The 20,262-nt window shown below is 34.8% G+C and overlaps 1 protein-coding gene across 2 annotated transcripts; it reads left to right on the top strand.

Annotated features, from left to right (window-relative positions):
* Positions 1-565: 565 nt before the first annotated feature.
* Positions 566-18,873, top strand: LOC142547346 (uncharacterized). Of its 2 annotated transcripts, XM_075655605.1 has the most exons (39): positions 570-957; positions 1,062-1,141; positions 1,633-1,732; positions 1,861-1,968; positions 2,558-2,674; positions 2,851-3,001; positions 3,181-3,428; positions 3,566-3,754; positions 4,151-4,227; positions 4,339-4,456; positions 4,656-4,739; positions 4,852-4,947; positions 5,042-5,143; positions 7,335-7,403; positions 7,508-7,603; positions 7,679-7,786; positions 8,536-8,649; positions 8,877-8,960; positions 9,151-9,279; positions 10,364-10,562; positions 10,674-10,817; positions 10,899-10,942; positions 11,931-12,014; positions 12,115-12,183; positions 12,266-12,342; positions 12,776-12,845; positions 13,498-13,647; positions 13,998-14,063; positions 14,310-14,454; positions 15,408-15,472; positions 15,566-15,631; positions 16,256-16,349; positions 16,914-16,950; positions 17,034-17,091; positions 17,195-17,305; positions 17,556-17,623; positions 17,942-18,008; positions 18,085-18,153; positions 18,552-18,873. In XM_075655605.1, exons 1-39 carry the CDS (start codon positions 904-906, stop codon positions 18,630-18,632), a joined length of 3,888 nt encoding a protein of 1,295 aa, XP_075511720.1. In that variant the 5' UTR covers positions 570-903; the 3' UTR covers positions 18,633-18,873. The 2 variants fall into 2 exon arrangements, 1 of the variants encoding a protein (XP_075511720.1); XR_012820665.1 differs by lacking the exons at positions 17,556-17,623; positions 17,942-18,008; positions 18,085-18,153; positions 18,552-18,873 and having other exon boundaries at positions 566-957; positions 16,278-16,349; positions 17,195-17,307.
* The last annotated feature ends 1,389 nt before the right edge of the window (positions 18,874-20,262 follow it).

The raw sequence follows: 20,262 nt of genomic DNA, 5'->3' as shown, positions 1-20,262 counted from the left end.
ATTAATTTTAAACTTGGGATATGAACTTGGGGTATGGGAATAATCGTATAAAATTTTTAAAACTTGTCTACAAAGTTTAATCTAATATGATATATTAGAGTGCTTTGATTGGTGAAAATATCGGGTTATATGAGATTTTCTCTACTTTCTCAATCGCAATATTATTTGCTTCGTAAAAATAAAAATAAAAAAAATTATGAGGCGTTTGACTATATTTAAAAACTCTTTAAAATAATTTATATGCTCGTGTTTGATAGAAAAAATTAACTTATAAAATATCAAATAAGTTGTTTAGAACATTTTAAAAAGTTGTGTCACCTCACCTTGACTTAATTTTAAAATTTAAATTTAGTAGTTTAACACTATTTAGTTAATTTTATTATATTCTAAATTTTTTTTTAAAAAAACTTCATGCTTAGCTCTCACAAATTTGAAAAGTTCTACCACTAAAATATTAAAATGGTCATGTTCTTCACTTCCTAATCTCAAAAAAGGAAGGTGAGCATGGGCAAAAACATGATTCGTTACAAACCCATCAAAGGGGCCGAAAGCAGGGGCATTTTAGTCCAACAACAATACGATAGATAATCCTCTGGATTTGGATTTCGTCATCTGTCGGTTTTTCACCTTAAAACTCGTGCATAATCTTCTACATTAATTCTTAGTGCCTGTATATATACCCCACGCAAACATGGATGTATCTTGCCGTTTGTATTTATTACTCTCTCTATATATATATACAGTCCCTTTTGCATTTACCCTTGAATCTGAACTCTTCTCCCTCACCATTGATCCATGATTCAGTTTCTGTAAGATCATCATAATATATATACAACGGCATATATTCTTGTTACAGGTGCAAAGTTTGGATTTTTATTTGGATTGAAGGTCCATTTTCTGTAAATGGGCTCTTCACACTGGATGAAAATGAGGGTCGTCTCGAGTTCCCTGTTTGTGGTGAGTTTTGTTCCAGTTGGGTAATCTTTTTCATCTGTGACTGAAGAAGGGATGTTATTCTTGAAAACTGTGGTTTGATTTGTGGGAGAATCATGGGATTGCAGGTCTTGTTTGTTGTGATATCTATGGTGAGTGCGGAGACGTCTGGTATAAGGTTCCTGTTAGACGCCAATGCAACGGGAGGGTAAGTTCTGTTGTCTGTTTGGGAAAACAATGTGCTAATTGAGTGTTTGAGATGGATTCAAGATTGTCAAACTCATGTTGGGCCTTGGTTTCAAGTTACTTTATATTCTTCTTATGATTTTTTTTTTAGCTCGGTAATAGTTGTCAGTGTAGAGAGGCACCGGGGAGGAAAAGTTACTTTTACAGACTATATGGATTTAGATTCCAAAACATAGATCTTTGTCATGAAATTATATTTTATGATGAACTGATGAAGTAAATTTTCTTTTAAATCGTTGAAAGAAGTGGACTGTCCGAGTTTCTTGGAAGCAAAAAAAACAAATAGGATGATTTTGTGCATTAATATCCAACTTAGACTCCAGTCAGTCAGAATCTAACTAGTTAGTCAGAATCTAATTTGTAATTTATTTAATTTCAATGAGTGATTGCAGAGTATGAGATTGATAGCATGTATTGATCTTTACTGACTGAATCTGTGTTTTTAATCGTTAGACAAAGACATTCTGAAGAGTACTGTGCCATGTATGACATTTGTGGAACTCGCAGTGATGGTAAAGTTCTGAACTGCCCTTTTGGTTCTCCGCCAGTCAAGGTATAACATTTGCCTGTCTGTTACACTGATTACCGGTGTTCTAGTTGTCATACATAACTGTTCAAGTCTTCATTATGTATCTGACTGTTATTTGTTTCATGCTGGATTTTTGGCTTTTCTGCCAAAAGCCCGGTGATTTGCTGTCAGCAAAGATTCAAAGTTTGTGCCCAAGAATTACTGGAAATGTCTGCTGTACGGCGGCGCAGTTCGATACTTTACGAACACAAGTTCAGCAAGTAAGAAACTGAAATTGTTGTAGTTCGATGACACAGTTCCAGCTTTTCTTATACCGAAATTGTTGTGGTTCGATAATTTGCTATATGAACTCCTTCTCCTGCTATGCAATAGGTGGTTATTGATTGTCAAAGGAATATCTACAAAGCAGTGAAACTCATATAAGTTTTTTTTTAAGTTCAACGCCAGTGGCTTAATTTATTGATTTTCAGTGGCTTTAGTTACTTTCTAATTATTGCATGTGAGGCAAAACTGATGGAAGTGTTAGCGCGATATTTCTTTTCTTAATTTATCTTTTGCTCATAAAAATTAGTACTTGGAAGCTGGAGTCTTTCTTGGATGGCTTACATGAGAGTTAGCAGTGGCCAAACTGCAGTTGAGGAAGCTTATTTTATGTTGCTTTTCAATGGAATTTTATTCATGGGGAATTCTGAAATTTTATATCATGTCAAGGCAATTATGTTGAATAATTTACACTGGTTTGATGATTGTGCCAAATAAAATAATTTTATATAATGTTCACTCATGGTGGTTCCGTTTTGTAATGTTTATCTTGACAATGCAAATCATTTAAAAGTATGCATGCTGCAGGTGATTCCTTTCCTTGTAGGCTGTCCAGCATGCTTGAGAAATTTCCTGAATCTATTCTGCGAACTTACATGTTCTCCTTATCAGAGTCAGTTTATTAATGTGACTTCTATTGCCAAGGTGAAGGACTTCACTTTAATCATGTTTGCAACTAAAATGTAATTGTTATGCTACTTCTAATGTGCACGGCAACCTTAGTTTCACTTTCTTCCTCTTCATTAAAAACTATTTGTATAGGTATCGTATTCATTTATCGATAAGGTTTTTTTTTTTCTTTTATGTTATATGTTGTCCAGGTTAGGAAGAATTTGACCGTGGATGGTATTGACTTTTACATAGCCGACACTTTTGGGCAAGGATTATTTGATTCTTGCAAGGAAGTAAAATTTGGTACCATGAATACTCGAGCCATAGACTTTATCGGAGCTGGTGCTAGAAATTTTCATGGTGAACTTCTACTAATTTTATTATAGTCTAGGTATCATACAAGAAGACATACTTGTGATTGCACCTGTTCTGCTTGACCATACATTTAATTAATTTTATCATGTGATTTTCGGGTCTTGTTTTTTTTTTTTAAAAAAAATTGGTTGTCTAATTAACTGATTATTAATTATGTTGGGCAGAGTGGTACACATTTCTGGGAAAAAAAGCAAGCCCTGGTGCATTTGGATCACCATATGCTATCAATTTTTTGTCGAGTCCCCCTGAGTCATCCATGATGAAGCCTATGAATGTGTCCGCATATTCATGTGGGGACACTTCCTTAGGTTGTTCATGTGGTGACTGTCCTTCATCTGCTGTTTGTTTGAATTATGCTCCTCTTTCTCCTCCCAAGAAAGGTTCATGTTCAGTAAGAATCGGGTCTTTAAAGGTTAGAGATATATCCCTCTTGAGCGTTATAGTTTATGATTCGGACGACAAGGAAAATGAGACGTTGTAAATTTCAGTATACTTCCATGTTTGTGAAGTAGTTGTAGCTAATTCACTTTCCATTCTTGATAAATGCAGGCAAAATGTATTGAAGTTTCCGTAGCGATTCTGTACATAGTACTGGTCTCCTTATTTCTTGTATGGGCTTTCTTTCACAGGAAAAGAAAAGGAAGTCCCATGTCTAGAACTAAGCCATTGATCAATGTTCCCAACAGTGGTATTGTTCGGCACGTTAACAGTCAAAAAGATGAGAATATTCCCATGCAGGTGCATACAATTTGAGACTCTGAATGATGTATTTGTCCCTTTAATGATGCCCTCTTCCTTTGCATTGTGATACTTAGTGGTCTTTTATCTGCAATTTCTTTTGTTTAGGCTTTTACCTGTGATTTCTGTGCCACCAAACGAGTGAAATTTGCAGAGCAGATATTTTTAAAATATTTCTTCGTTATCGGAATGATTTTCTACACATTAGAAGTTGATGTGGAAGCTTCTGTGTCATTTTTAACTCATTGGGGAGATTTTAGTACTATACCTTCTTCATATCATTTACTTTTTTCTGAGTGCTCCTCTGAATCCATTTTACTGGTTTAATTAACCTTGCCATCTTTTGATATTTTTTCTTGTGAAGTTACTTGAATAATATTTATTTCCAATTTTCAGATGCTTGAGGATGTTCCCCAAGTTACTAATGGAGTGCAACTTTCAATAGTTCAAGGTTACATGTCAAAGTTTTACAGGTCATTTTCCATGGAGTTTAGTTAACTATTTTCACTTATAATTGTGCAAGATTGTTCCTTTGGTTTCTGAACGATGCATTGAAATGGTTGATGAACTGATGTCTGTTTCAGGAGATATGGGACATGGGTGGCTAGGAATCCAGTACTGGTATTGTGTTCATCAGTGGCAATTGTTCTTTTGCTTTGTGTGGGTCTTATTCGTTTTCAAGTAGAGACAAGGCCTGAAAAGGTATAATATGGTTTCTGAATTTTATTGGATTCACATTTGTTATCCACCAAAAAAATCTACTTTGAAACATAATTTTGTGTTGATTTTTGTTAGTTTTCTTGGTCAATTGGTCACATTCTCGAGATTATCTATGAAATCGCTACTTATTTATATGTATCTGTACCAATGAATTTGTGTTCTTGCATTACTGTCATTACAGCTATGGGTAGGTCCAGGAAGTAGAGTTGCTGAAGAGAAACAATTCTTTGATAGCCAACTTGCACCTTTCTACAGAATTGAGCAGGTATTGTACATTACTGATGCATCCCAGCCCCAGCCTCAGCCTCCACCCAAAATAAATAAATAAAAGAATACATTATATAGAGATTGGGAATTTAATTTGGAAAATATTTCAGCTCATTATAGCAACAATTCCGGACTCTCCTCATGGAAAAGCACCTAGCATCGTGACAGAGAGCAATATCAATTTACTATTTAATATACAGAAAAGGGTAGCATTTTACTTCTAATTTTGGCTATTTAATTTTGTGTCTATTTGAATTCTATGATTTTGAAGAGAAAACAATCTATAATATCATTCAACAGGTGGACGCGATCAGAGCTAACTATTCTGGTTCAATGGTATCTCTGACAGACATTTGCATGAAACCACTTGGCAAGGATTGTGCCACGCAGAGCATTCTTCAGGTATGACGCTTTAATAAAACCGGATAATTTTTTGTGAATATTTGCAATTTTATCATGTTCCAAGCAAAAGAGAGTTCAAAATTATCTATCTCTTGTACCAAAAAATATTACCGGTGTCCAACATTTAACTTCTTACAGACACTTTATAGCCATTTGTTTTGTACACTGAGAGTACAAGAGAAATAACTGGCTTGTCTTATTTAAGTAAGTATATCCATCTGTAACTACAGTAGGATAATGCTGACGAATTTTGTACTATGATCAGGGCTCATCTTTGAGAATCATCACAAGATCTCTTGACTGTGTCCTATTGTAGCATTATGACTTTTTGGTTACTGGATCGATTGAAATTATTGACATTTACAGGATTATAAGGTAACAAAGAGTCCTCTATAGATCACGTAGATCTTTACAATTTCATTAGCTGAATCTTTTGAAGGATCGGTTCGGGCACCTGCGAGGTGTTTCAAACACAATATTCTCCAAGAGCTGCAATAGCTCGTGTTCTAAGAATGTAAATACCGATGAATTAGATCGAGTTTGGTTACAAACCAAGCGGACAAATACTCGAAGTAATCATTCGTTAAGAAAGCTGATACATTTTATATCATGTGTAACTGAATAACTGAAAATAAAGGGAATCAGTTGTGACATATATCAGTTCAGTTATGGTGAAAACTAAACTGACGGATGATCTAACTGATCAAATCAGTTTGAAAACAGTAGTTAAACAATTAAATACACAAGATATGTTTATGGATGTTCGGAGACTTCAACTGCTCCTACGTCACCCCTTCTACCACCTCGGGTAGGATCCACTAGAAGACTTCGATTTATACAACACTTTGTACAAACCCACTCAGCTTAGGACTTACCCAACTGCCTAACTGAAATCCTAGACTAGACTGAAGCCATCACCTTCCAGCCAACACTTGTTTAACGTCTGTGTGTCAAAGACTACATACACAAGTTTTACGTCTTTGTGCAAGACGATATTTGAGTGGTGGTATGTGTGTGTGTGAGAACTGATATTTGATTAGAACACGAAAGTGTTCTCACACACTGAGGGAATTATGCTTCTAACCTAAGCTGATAACACAATGAAGTGTTCCCTCTAGGCTGATTGCTTCTTCAAAGCTGATATGCAATAAGCGTGCCCTTTTTGTTTATTGTTTTTTTTCCACACATCTTTTTCTTCTTCTTATATTGGTCTTCACTGATCTTCTATTTACAGGCGGGAAATTGATCGTACAGTGAGACTCATTAATTGTAGCCGTTGTAGCTTGAATGCGTTCCTTGAGATTCGTGTCTTGACTTTTCCGAAATCTATGCTGGAACTTTTTGTCTTTAAGCTTTGTTGCAACGTCCATTATTGTACTTTGATAGTACAGTTGCTTTTGTAACTTTGTACACAACTGGATTCCTTTGAATAGGCTTGCTGAGTTATGCAACTGGTTGAATCCTAACTGATGCACCTAACTAGTCATCTGAACTGATATTCAGTTGGGCTGATGAAATCAGTTGAGTCGTCAGTTGAACTGATTTCATTTTTTCAGTTGAACTGGTCAGCTGGGCTCTTCATCAGTTGAGCACTTCATCAGCTGGCCGTGCTTTTGAAGGTCTTCTGTTGAACTGCCTATCAGCTGGACAATCAGTTGAACTGTTCTTTAATCAGTTGAGCTGATTCAGTTTGGGCAATCAGCTGGCATTTTCAGTTCGCATCTGTTAGCTTCAGTTTTGGCTCGATAACTGATCAGTTCGAAGCCTGATCAGTTCCAGCTTCCTGCGCCCTTAGGTAAATCATTAGAAACAAAATAACAAGTTTTGTTATCATCAAAATCAAGATTGCGGACATGAAATAACATCTTTCCAGATGGTGTCTCCTTCTGCAGATTTGGTCTACAAGTTTATGCTTATGTCATTTAATTATCTTAGGATTATTGAATATAAACTTAAGGTCATCTATCTTTCTGTGAAGACCAAAAGCATATCACTAAAATACTGCAAGCCATGAAAAAATATGACTTGGAATTTTTTTATTCTTATCATATAAAAGTAGTTGGAAAAATATTTCAATTTAGGCTGTCTGTTTTAAGTTATGCTAACTTCGAGTTCTTTTAGGCAATTTCCTGTGCAGAAGTTTCATATTCATTATGTTATCAGTCGACTAATTAAGCCTAGTTGATGACAGTATTTTAAGATGGATTCTGGAAATTATAATAGTTTTGGAGGTATTGATCATGTCGAATACTGCTTCCAGGTATCTTTAGAGATCTCCATCCTTATACATCAATATTCAAAAGCTCTTTCCTCCCAATTTGTACTTCCTTCTGACTCTATTTGTAATCTGGATGTTTCTTGTAGCAATATTCCTCAGCAGACACATGCTTGAGTGCATTTAAAGCTCCCCTTGATCCAAGCACCTCTCTTGGAGGTTTTTCAGGAAGTAATTTTTCAGAGGTGAAGTGTGCTGCTTTTGTTAGTTGATTATGCAAATGTATAGTATGTATAAAGCAAAAACCTAATTTTAAACAGGCTTCTGCATTCATTGTGACCTATCCTGTGAACAATGCCATCGACAAAGAAGGGAATGACACCAAAAGAGCTGTGGCATGGGAGAAAGCTTTCATTCAGCTAGCGAAGGTTCATAATTCTTCTCATTTTTTTGTTATTGTCTTAGTTGTCCATTGCTTCTCAATCAATAAAGTACTGTCATTTTATAGTTATTGTTATCTTTCACTGTGAGCTAATTCATCGATTTTATCTTGGCAATTAGGCCATGTACTGTTTAGTTTCACCATACTTAGTTCTTTTTTAAAAATGATTTAGGCACCTCTAAGAACAAACTCCCTGCCCTGAGTTTGCATGTTAGTGCTTGGTTGTTTCATGTGAGAAGTGTAAATTTAGGAAGTATCAGTCTGGAGGGTCGTCAAGTTTGCTCAACAGTTGAACATGTTTCAAGTAAATTTAAAATGAATTGGACTTGGGAATTCTGTCTATGAGGTGCCTTTCCATGTTTTTTTTTACTAATTCATTGTTCTTGCCTTTTTGTTTGTTCCATTTCAAATTGAGTTTGCAAAGCTAAAGTCGTATGTAGATTTTCTATTTCTTGTCTACTATGATAGTAGACACTAGACAAATGGATCCTGTGATTCGGCAGCAAAATTAGATTTAGGATATATTATCTCCATATGTACTGATGATGCCTTGCTCCATTAAAATTTTCTCATGCTGGACACATTATACCTTTGCCTTCTGTGGCCAGTGTAGAAGAGGAATTTGGAAATTAATTATTGTTCATTTGTACTTCCCCGTCAAATATGGGACCTATTTTTAATTTCACTCTGTTCTGCTCTAATGCTTGGGATCCTTAATTAGTTCTCTTTATGCAGGAGGAGCTTCTACTGATGGTTCAGTCTAGGAATTTGACACTTGCATTTTCATCAGAAAGCTCTGTTGAAGATGAATTAAAAAGAGAAAGCACTGCAGATGCTATTACCATCTTGGTACAGATGAATCTCTCCCACTCCTTGTGCACGTTTCCACACTACGGTTGATAAAACTAGCCCTTCCCAAAGGAACGTAAAATAAATATGCTCACTTTTACTTTTAGAATTTTCAGACTGCAAATTGTTTTAATATAATATTAAATCTGGCATAATAAAGATACCATTATGTTTTAAGTTTTAGTTGCTTATTCATATTGTTCTTACTTCTTCGTTTTCTGTTCCAGATCAGCTATCTCGTAATGTTTGCGTACATATCTCTGACACTTGGTGATACTCGTCGTTTCTCTTCCTTTTATATTTCCTCCAAGGTACAGTTTACAGAGAAACTTGTGTGTACCATGTACAAAAATCTGTCTACTGAGTGAAGAAGTTTATTTTACATTCTCTGGGCTCAGTGAGATTACTTAATGTTGTAGATATTACTCTTGATTTACTACCCAATTTTGATATCCAAAAATATCAACTTGAGATTTTTTCTTCTCTTCTATGATGTTGCAGGTATTGCTTGGCCTTTCAGGAGTTATGCTTGTCATGCTCTCAGTTCTTGGATCAGTTGGGTTTTTCAGTGCAATTGGTGTGAAATCAACACTTATAATAATGGAAGTCATTCCTTTCCTTGTTTTAGCTGTAAGCCTTATTCTCATACATCCTTGTATCACTTAACTTCATGTGCTTCTATTTGCAACGTTTCATGCTTGTTCTTTTTTTCGGATAAGATTTGCTTCCTCACAGTAAGAATATGGAAGTGTTACGTTGCGAGGATATTCAATTTTCATTCAATGATTTAGCTTTTGTTTGCATTACAATTTATTTGAGTTTCGATACTGTTAAAATTTATGGCATATCAAAGAACAAGTTTGCTTCTATCGCTTTGAACTCATACATGATGGATATTTCCATGTCTAGAATCTGTGACTGCGAGTCCTTAAAGATGCACTAATGTAAAGTGTAGGATTTTATGAAGCTGTAAAAAGAATATTGAGAAATCAAATGATGCTCTGTATAGAAGTTTTAACTCTACCTTGCAGGTGAAATTGAAGTTCAGTAATAAAAGTTTTTAATAAAAGAGAATCATTTCTTTCCCTCTCTAAGAAGATATTCCCCAAGTCTTGATATGTTTACATGCATTTTTTGGTGAAATTATCTAACCTTTTCAAAGTGTAAAGAAATAACTTAGCTCTGCGGATAAACTAACTTTAACCAAGGTTAATTCTCATCAAGATTTTTGGTTATAGTATTTTTTTTATGACTATTTAAGATCAGCTACTTTTCTAGGATAACGAAAAACTGCAGTCAGTTTGAGGCAGCATCTTAGGATTGTCTTGTGTGAAATCCTCCAAAGCTTGGCTTGCTAAACAAATGCTTAGAGCTTCTAACTGAAATTCACAAGGTGATTGGATTTTCACAAACAAAGAACCAAGAAAAACTGTTGTTTAACTCTCAAATTTATTCAACTCTGGTCTGAACAGCTCGACTAGCTTTTCCAATTTCACCTTGTAACAGAAGTGTCATCATGAATATATTATATGTAAGGCTGTCTGAAGAGCAGCTTATATAAACACTTTTAATCTTTTATGCTTAGTTGTCAAATACAAGCTAATGTATCCTTAATCGTCAGTGACAATAGCATTTGAGAATTTAGTTTCTTTCCCTTAAATCATCAAATCATTTCTAAACTTGGTGACTTCATCATTGTTTCATGTTTTATCAGGTTGGGGTGGACAACATGTGCATATTGGTTCATGCAGTTAAACGCCAACAGTTTGAATTGCCAATAGAGGGACGCATTAGTAGTGCACTTGTTGAAGTTGGGCCATCTATTACATTAGCTTCTCTCTCAGAGGTACTGGCATTTGCCGTCGGAAGTTTTATTCCAATGCCAGCTTGCCGTGTATTTTCCATGTTTGCAGGTTAGAACTCTAATAGGTCGTAATAGCGGTTTTACAGAAGTGGATGGAGTAATTGTCAACCTATTGTAGATATAATGACTTTTTGAATTTGTTCACGGACTTGGTTCACAGCACTGGCTGTCCTCTTGGATTTCCTTCTGCAAGTCACTGCTTTCGTCGCCTTGATTGCTTTTGACTTTTTGAGAGCAGAGGACAACAGGATTGATTGTTTTCCTTGCTTTAAAGTATCTAATTCAAAAGCTGACCAGGACAAAGGTACTTTTTCTACATCTTCTCAGCTCCTTTCTTGTTGATTTTTATTTTGGTAACTAAGCACCAAAGTGTCTGAAAATGCAGGCGTCCATCTGCAGAAGCCTGGTCTGCTAGCTCGGTATATGAAGGTAATTGATGGCTGTTTTTTTTCGAGGGGGGTGGGGGTATGGGTAATTGGTAAGAAATAGCTTTATTGTTCCTAATGTTCTGTTTTATGTTTCTCCTAAAGATGAGTTATCTTTTTTGTGACAAACAAGTTGATTTGCAGTTTTACATATTACAGCTTTAATAGATCTCCAGAAATCAGACTAGCCCAGTATATTTCTTGGGACATATTAACTTTATATGAACCCAAAGGAGTGTATACAAATATTTCTCTGCACATATAACCTAAAAACCAAGGTGAAATTATCAAAGGAGAACCTAAGAAACTTAGCATTATTGTCTACAGGACTGATACTTTCTATAAACACAAATGTAGAAACAACTCTCACAGTTTCATCCCCTGACAAAAGCAGACTTGGTTGGGTCCAATTCTCATAAACCATAGATTAATCTTTTAACAATAATTCTCGATCTAGTTGGCCATTTATCAGGTTTTCAAATCTTTGTTTAAACATGCAGTATCGTTGTAAAAAGGTTTGTTCGCCAGCCTGATGAAAGCAACTCATTTTGGTAATTTATATTTTGTTTGTAACATTGCACTTAAATTCCGTAGCAGATTCAAACTATGCACTCCTTTGAATATATTCAAGATGAAAAAAGTCGCAGCTAAAGTAGGTAGCAGATTTAATCTATGCACTCATTTGATTATATCCAAGATGAAAAAATGTTACCTTGCATGGGCACGGTTAACTTTTTTTTACACTTCATAATACATTTGACGGAGACCTTGAAGTGTGCTTAAGGGTAATTCAAAATTATCTGTAATTTGCTACGTCTTCTAATGACTTTCTCTCATGGATTCTAGTGACCAGTAGTATCCTCTGTAATTCTGGTTATTGGCATCTCGGAATTGATAAATAATTTAATATTTTTTGGTTAGTTTTGTAATTGTGGAATAATTTGTTTTTTTTCCTTTTCTGAAATCATAACCACTCACATTTCCTTGTCTAGGAATATCATGCTCCCTTTCTGAATCTTTGGGGTGTAAAATTAGTGGTTATCTGCGTCTTTGTTGCTTTCGCACTGGCAAGCATAGTAAGTTGTCTTATCTAGTCTTTCTGCTGTTCTTTTAGGCTCTTTTTATTAGTTATTTCACTTTTGGTTGCGAGGTGATTTTTTTTATTAAACTTTGAAGGCATTATGTACAAGAATTGAACCTGGTTTAGAACAGCAAATCGTTCTACCTAGAGACTCATATCTTCAGGTATTAGACTGAATATTTTCGCCCCAAGTATGATCTTTTTGTCATTTTATTGAAACTTGATGATTATCTTCTTTCTGTACAGGGTTACTTCAATAATATTTCAGAATATCTCAGAATAGGACCGCCACTCTATTTTGTCGTGAAAAACTACAATTTCAGGTGTTTCTGTCGTCATAGTTTCTCTACATCTATAAATTGGTGTCTTTGCTGTGAATTCCTTTTTTATAGATCTCCATAATAAATGTGTTATTTTTAGCATATTATTTTCACTATTTGTGCCTCCTCATAGCCGAAGACAAAAAGGGAGAAAATATTAAAGAAGAAATGAATAAAAATGGCTGATAGTCGTCGTTGTTTGTTCTAATATGAAAAATGCTGGAGAGGTTCTGTTGCTGACAGATATTATTCCTATTACTTGGAGAATGTGGATAATTTAGAGTTTTAATGTTTTTGGAGGCTTGATCTAAGATACATGAGGCCATATTTTTTAAACTCTATACTCTCTATTACATCCTAATATTTATTTATGAATTATGCTATTTTTTTCGAAGTACACATGTTTTCATGATGTTCCTGTTTGTTAATTCCACAGTTCAGAATCAAGACAGACTAACCAGCTGTGTTCCATTAGCCATTGTGATTCTAACTCTCTTTTAAATGAGGTAAATCTACTGTCGTGGAGATAGAATGATTTATCTTAGTTACATTTTTTTCAAGCCTGTGATATATTTAAAGATATTTTTTTCCTGTTGTATAGAACCCTCTAATTTCTTATTCCTTTACGCCCCTTTTCTTTGGTCTCAGCTTCTATTAGAGTTTATCCATCGTTCATCAGTTGCTTTTATCAGTTAACTGTTTGTAGTTGATCATACAATGGGGAATCAAGTTTATCGGCCCTGTGATTTGTCCAATTGCATGAGATCCCATAAGAAAAATTATGTTTACATGTGTTTACCTTGGGGTTGAAATTTTTTTGACTATATAATGTGTTCTTCTACCTCCCCTTCAGGCATGCCGAAATATTAAAACAAAAATTTCGTGAGAAGATTTATGTAGTTGAGCATTTTTCAGTGGTGTTAGATACTGAAAAATTGACTTGATATTACTATATTTATTTATCGAGACAGGATTTCAGTTACCTGTTTGGTGGTTTTGAATTTTACATGATATGGGTTGACTGTTCTTTGTTGTTTTTATTTTTGTTATGTCAGTTAATTGTATGTCAGTTAATGGTATCTCAATACAACTTTTTTTAGCCACTTTTCTTATTTAACAAATTGATATTTCTAATTGGAGACTTCCTGAATTCTACAGATTGCTAGAGCATCTTTAGTACCCGAATCAAGTTATATAGCTAAACCTGCAGCTTCATGGCTTGATGATTTTCTAGTTTGGCTCTCTCCTGAAGCTTTTGGTTGCTGCAGGAAATTCACAGACGGGACCTTTTGCCCACCAGATGATCAGGTTTCTCATCTAACTGTTTTTATTGATGCTTTCTGGTCCGGGACAAATATTTCATTTGTTATTCCATCTTTAAACATTTTCATTTCTTCGTAGAAATTATGATAATATTTTTTCTTTTCTGTTAAATATACGAAAAATAAATTTTGAAGGACTTGTAGCAATCCAATCATGGCAATAAATCTTGCTAGTTTCCTGGAAGATAATAAATTTAGGATCTTGAACATTTTATGATTTATTATATCCCAATGCTAGAAATTGTAGAGGAAAACTGTTACAAATAGGTGTCTTTCATCATGTACTTCGTAGTTCTTATCTATATCTAGGATTTTCTGACATGATAGTTCTTTCAGCCTCCATGCTGTTCGCCAAATGATGGCCCTTGTGGTCTAAGCCCTGTCTGCAAAGAATGTACTACGGTAATATAGTTCTTTCAATCATCAGGTTTATTTGTGTATAACTCAGCTTTGATAAACTACCTTAGATATGCTTCTCAAATTTCTGTTGTATTTTGGTTAGGAACAAAGCAAGCATCCCCCTCGGTTTGTTTTTTTTTTTTTGGGGTGGGGTGGATAATTGATGTAGTGGAAGAGTGGAAAATCTATTTTAGACAGCTAATGTTTTAGATTTATTAAAAACTATCTACTTATATTTGGATTCTTTAGTGTTTTCGGCATTCTGATTTACAAAATGATCGTCCAACTACATCACAATTTCGGGACAAGCTTCCGTGGTTCCTCAGTGCTTTACCTTCTGCTGATTGTGCCAAAGGTGGAAAAGGAGCTTATACAGGCAGTGTTCAGCTTAAAGGTGAACATTATAATAGAAAATGTTTTTGTTTATTAGTAAACATGTTTACACCATCTCATGATTGTGAGCTTTTGGTATTGGGTATCTGTGGACTCATTTAATTTGTATGATATTTCTCTTTTATGTGATGGAGGTGGTAACCTTGATTTTCAATTCAAATTTTCTTTTCTCGCGACATGATATAACGAACAGAAAACAGGTCATGGTTTTTCTCTCTCATTTGTGGTTGCGGTTGAAAAATCAGTCTTCTATTATTCAAGTATACTTTTTGTGTAAGCAATTTACTCAATCTTCACAGTATGGTATGAACAGGTAGTGCTGGTAACAGGCTGAACTTTTTATGATTTTATTCTATTAAACTGAATGCTGTTTCTGTGTCCTATCATGTTCATACTTTTGAAGATTGTTTCTTGTTACTTGAATCAAGATGGTATATATGATCTCTGTAAGCTTGCTCTATGTCTGTTTGATTTTGAATGCACCGTGCTCGAGATTTCTTCCAGACTTTTTTTTGCTTTCAAATTGGTCATTTTTGTTCATGCTTCCATGTTCAACTTGAAGGAGTTTAGACACCAAAGAAGATTGATCAATTATCATGACCGTGATATATATTTGATATGATTTTAATATATTTATTTTTTCGTACTCTTGTCAAGGTATAATTATTATATTTTCAACTAAATAAATAGAAGTTTTAGCCCTTTGGACATTTATCTAGGTATATACCATTCGGATTGGTCAACCCATGTGCAGTAACTATTTAAAGAAAAACAAGAAATTAAGTTATATTTGCAATCTGAACTTTTTATAAGAGATTAGATTTCTCTTGAATTATTTTATCTTTTTCTAATATGTTTTTATTGAATTTAAAAAAGCCCGAAATAGTTATACATTATTGTAAAAGATCTACCTTTTTCTACAGTCTTGATCAAATTGTTTTCATCCTTCGTCAGGCTATGAAGATGGAGTCATTCAAGCCTCGGCATTTCGTACATACCACACTCCGCTTAATAAACAAGTGAGGCATATCTGTGAGAAAAAACTGGAATTATGACCATTTTATAATGAATAATTGGAATTATGACCATTTTTAAACTTGAATGGTTTTCAGGTTGATTATGTCAACTCAATGAAGGCTGCACGAGATTTCAGTTCAAGAATGTCGGATTCTTTAAAGGTAATAATTGAGCATTTGAGCTATAAAACAGGTAGAGTTTTTGGCATATCTAATTAGGAAAATTTGTCCTCTGGCTGAATCATTTGTAAAATGTGAATGCATTTTCAGGATCTGTTACCTTTTGTTCTTGACGAAGCTCCTGTTTCTGACTTGTGAAATCCATATTTATTTCCTTTAGTCATTAAAATTTGTACCAATGTTTGTGTACTCAGTATAATATTCTTTTTTCGCATTTTAGATATTTTGATACTGAAGTTATTGTGTTCAGTTTTTTTTTTCCAACTGTATTTTGGCTATTATGAGAGCATTTTCTTGGAAACTTATGGGTTCTTCCTTTTCATGAAATGCTGATATCTGGAACTTTTGGAAGAGAAGATATATGCAGTTCAGTTACACTGTGATAGTGAATTTTATATGCCAAAAATATTATCATTCTCATGTTTTGCCGTGACCAATTTTTTTGTCTGGTGGAATTGTGTCAGAGAGAGTGAGAGAGAGAGAGAGAGAGAGAGAGAGAGAGGGAGGGAGGGAGGGAGGGAGGGAGTGAAGAAGAGAGTTGTTTCATTGAAAGTGCATGTCATTCTCTTCTGACTATACTGGCTCTCAATTTTTTGTCTATTGCAGATTGACATCTTTCCCTATGCAGTATTCTACATGTTCTTTGAGCAATACCTTAACATATGGAAGACGGCATTGATCAATCTTGCCATAGCTATTGGTTAGTTTTCTCTTTTCTTTTCTTTTTTTGCAATTTACACTTGATCGGGACTGTCTAATTATTTCCAGGGTGATTATTGTTAGTGGTGCTATATGCAATATGTACCATTGTTAGCTATGACATTTTTTGTCCCTCTCTTTTTCGTTAATGTCCAACCCATTATGACAGGCTAACCATAAAAGTGCAACCCTTAGCGTTCTGCAGCTGAACCAGATCATGTGTTAAGTAAAAATAATTTATTCCTTTTAGCCTACGCATTTGAGACTAGAAAATTGAAAACGCGTTACAATTAACTAAAATTAAGTCTATTCTATTAGGAGTCCTCCCTATAGTTTATTATTTTTCAGTCTTGTTTTATCCATGAATAAAACGGTGAACCCAGAGCATGCATCTACCTCGATCAATTCTCATGGATTACAATTCATTGGGATCTTTCTCTCGCTCTTAAGATGAAGCAGTGATACTGAAGAAATAAAGTGTCTTTTAATCAGGCATACAAGTTCTTGTTCATTTCTTTCCGATGCTGTCTCCACATTATAAACTGTAGTTTCTATAATTTGACAGGTGCGGTTTTTGTTGTTTGCTTAGTGATAACATGCAGGTCAGTGATTTACTCTTTTGATTATATCTCGATGTGATTATTTCTATTTCTAATTTTCTAGTTTCACTTTTTTCCTTGTCTAGTTTGTGGACATCAGCCATAATTCTAATTGTTTTGGCAATGATAGTTGTGGATATGATGGTAAAATCCTTTTCTTCTGTCCTTAGGTTGGCATTACTATGTACCCTTGAAATAAGAATTTTAAGTTTTAAACTCGTTTCATATGTGAAATGGAACTTTTCAGGGTGTAATGGCTATCCTGAATATACAACTGAATGCAGTGTCAGTCGTGAATCTTGTAATGTCAGTGGGTATTGCTGTTGAATTCTGTGTGCATATAACACATGCTTTCTTGGTCAGATTCTCTTCTCACTCCCCTTATTATATTTTTTCTCCATGTTGGAGAGCATTCATGTGGAAGTGCGGTGTGCATTGCCACACCGTATGATTGAAAATGGAATGTATAATACATGATAAATATTCAAGGAGACTATTTCAGCTCTTTATTGTTGGGTTTTCAAGAATCAGTAATATCATAATTTGCCAAAATTAATCTCATCGAATAGATTGATTGTTTCAACTCCGATTTCACATTCTTTTGACAGGTGACTAGCGGAGATAGGAATCAACGGATGCAGGAGGCTCTTACAACAATGGGGGCTTCTGTATTCAGGTTAGAGTTTTCCCTTTTTTTCAAAGAAAGTTCGATTTGCTCGATCTGTGCAATTGTCCACTTTACTGAACTAAACTATTCGGTTATGATTTTATTACAAGTCGTTCTTCAAACATGGTGCATTAGAGGGCAGTCGAAAAGTTAAATGACGTTAAAATTGAACTAGGATTCCCTTTTCGATAGTTACATGGTATAGTGTTAAAGAGTTGCTATGCATAATGTATCAAAGCAAAATTGTTGCATTGTCGTAGTTTTTTCAGAAAAAATCCCTTTTCAAGCAGTTTTGACTGACAAATTCCCTACTGTGTTTCATGGCAGTGGAATCACACTTACAAAGCTTGTCGGAGTGCTTGTTCTTTGCTTTTCGAGAACGGAAATTTTTGTGGTATTTGATCGTTGTTCGCTATGATTCATCCATCAGAAAGACCCATTTTGTTCCACCACTAAACAATTTTTTTCAGGTTTACTATTTCAAAATGTACCTTGCTTTGGTGCTGCTTGGTTTCTTGCATGGGCTTGTACTTTTGCCTGTAAGATCTTCTCTACTTTCCAATATGCCACAATAACTATTAATAATCAAAATAAGTTGGATTATATTCTTAATAGCTGGAAGATTCATATTTGTTTTTCTAAGTTAAAAGTTAAAATCATGTTTATATTAACATATGATTCATTTTGGTTAGAAAAAAGAAAAAATTACATAAATCGTTGATGAAGTGTGATTCTAGACATATCACTTGAAACCTAAGATGCAAAATCCATTGAAAAATCATCAACTAGCTATGAATCTAAGTCATCATAACTTTAAGATGCCAAATCAAGAAAATCCCAGAAATGGCTTTCCGAATTCAGAAATGCACACTTTGATCCATCGGTTGTATTTACGATATAGGACACATATGATTTCATCTTACATTTAATCTTTCAGGTTCTATTAAGCGTGTTTGGTCCACCATCAAGGTGTGTGCTCATCGAGAAGCAAGAAGATCGACCATCTACGTCCTCGTAGTTTTGATTTTACAGAGGCAGGGAATACAGATGTGCTAGGATCATACTTTTGGCTAATTGCTTATACAAAGTGAATATATTTACTGATGCAATTGTAAAGTAGGTTCAAGTTATTGTTTTGAGTTTTCTCGTTGAAATATACAGATGTGCTAGGATCATACTTTTGGCTATCAACTTCTATCATGTTGCTCGATTGTACCAAGAAAGATTATTTTAAATAAATTTGTATCACTAATTTTATAGTTCACATGATAAATATTTTAATGAAATTCTCGTAATGTCAGGGCCCTGCTCTTAATTAATATTTAGTTACCAAACAACAAGGATTAAGTGGTGTAAACTAGCGAAAACGAGTTTAAAACGTTCATTTGGACCTACAGAAATTTCGGCATGACCTTCCCGTAAGTAGGACATCCCAAAAAATCTCAAAAGACACAACATTAATATACGCTCGAAAATAACATCACGTTCACAATCAACCAAACAAATATCCTACAGTCGCACTGGCCAGGACTAGCACAACATACCACAAATAAAATTCAAATAACATAAAAACATAACCATACAGCTACACAGGGCATTTCCCTGACAAATGTATCAAACCAGCATAATATATATAAATATCTGGGAACTCTGACACAAACCGACTGACTACTGGGTACCACTCGCTGACGCTCCACCAGACGCGTCAAATCCCTTGGAATGACCTGCTATGGCATAAAAAAAAAACAACATAAAAAGAAAACAGGGGTCGGACCTCGGTACGACAAACCAGTAAAATTACGACGTATATAAAAAACATGTAATAATACCAAGTAAATGCAATGATATGCGATGCATGAATGGTAACAATGGAATAATGGATACCAAATAGAGTCCAAACGAATAGCATCATCAACAGTAACAGTGGCCACCCATGCCAGGAATGCAGCATCAAATCGCCGCTCGTCCATGCACATAGCATCGGGAATGCGAGTAGCTAAGTCGCTCGTCCCTAGCTGTCATCTGGGAATGTGGCTAATCCTAACCCACTCGTCCCTCTGATGACTCAATATATCTCAACAGAATCAACTTAAATCGCCGTCAAAGTAGTCAAGGCTCAATATGTTATGCCAATACAATTAATGCATGAATGCAACAGAATAAACATTCAAGGCACATAATAGCAAAAAACATTCACCAAATATTCTTACACGCCAATATAAGCATCATAATGATATAGGTTTGAGCGTACCTCAACTACAACTTACAACACCACAATAATTTCTTAAGGAATATCGAATGAACTCGTCCAACGATATAACCTACAATATAAATTCGCTATGCACTTCAATATAATACATTCCAACTGACTAAAACAATTTAATTCGAAGCGATTAAAATTCGAATTTCGAGGCAGCCTATATAACCCTTATATAATCTGAAATTTCAAGCTAAATACCTCAAGAATGAAGGCTAAAACGCACAACGTTGATCTTGCGAAGGTGGCTTGCCGGAAACACTATTCACACGCCGGAAACCTAGCTGAAAACAGGGAAATATAAAGGGCTTCTACTCCTTGCTAAACAAACCCACATCAACAAGAAAAATTTAAGCTAGAAGCTCACCAAATCGGACAAAGAACGAAACTC

The sequence above is a fragment of the Primulina tabacum genome, chromosome 5, assembly GCF_025594145.1.
Source record: "Primulina tabacum isolate GXHZ01 chromosome 5, ASM2559414v2, whole genome shotgun sequence".
Taxonomy (NCBI): domain Eukaryota; kingdom Viridiplantae; phylum Streptophyta; class Magnoliopsida; order Lamiales; family Gesneriaceae; genus Primulina; species Primulina tabacum.
The sequence above is the reverse complement of the archived record's forward strand: the minus strand, read 5'-3'. Positions and strand labels throughout refer to the sequence as shown.

Excerpts from the sequence above, each read along its gene's own strand:
- LOC142547346 (XM_075655605.1), top strand. The coding sequence starts at position 904 with ATGGGCTCTTCACACTGGATGAAAATGAGGGTCGTCTCGAGTTCCCTG. Across the intron at positions 7,604-7,678 it reads CAGGAAGTAATTTTTCAGAG|GCTTCTGCATTCATTGTGAC; the intron begins GTGAAGTGTGCT and ends AATTTTAAACAG. Across the intron at positions 10,943-11,930 it reads TGCTAGCTCGGTATATGAAG|GAATATCATGCTCCCTTTCT; the intron begins GTAATTGATGGC and ends TTCCTTGTCTAG.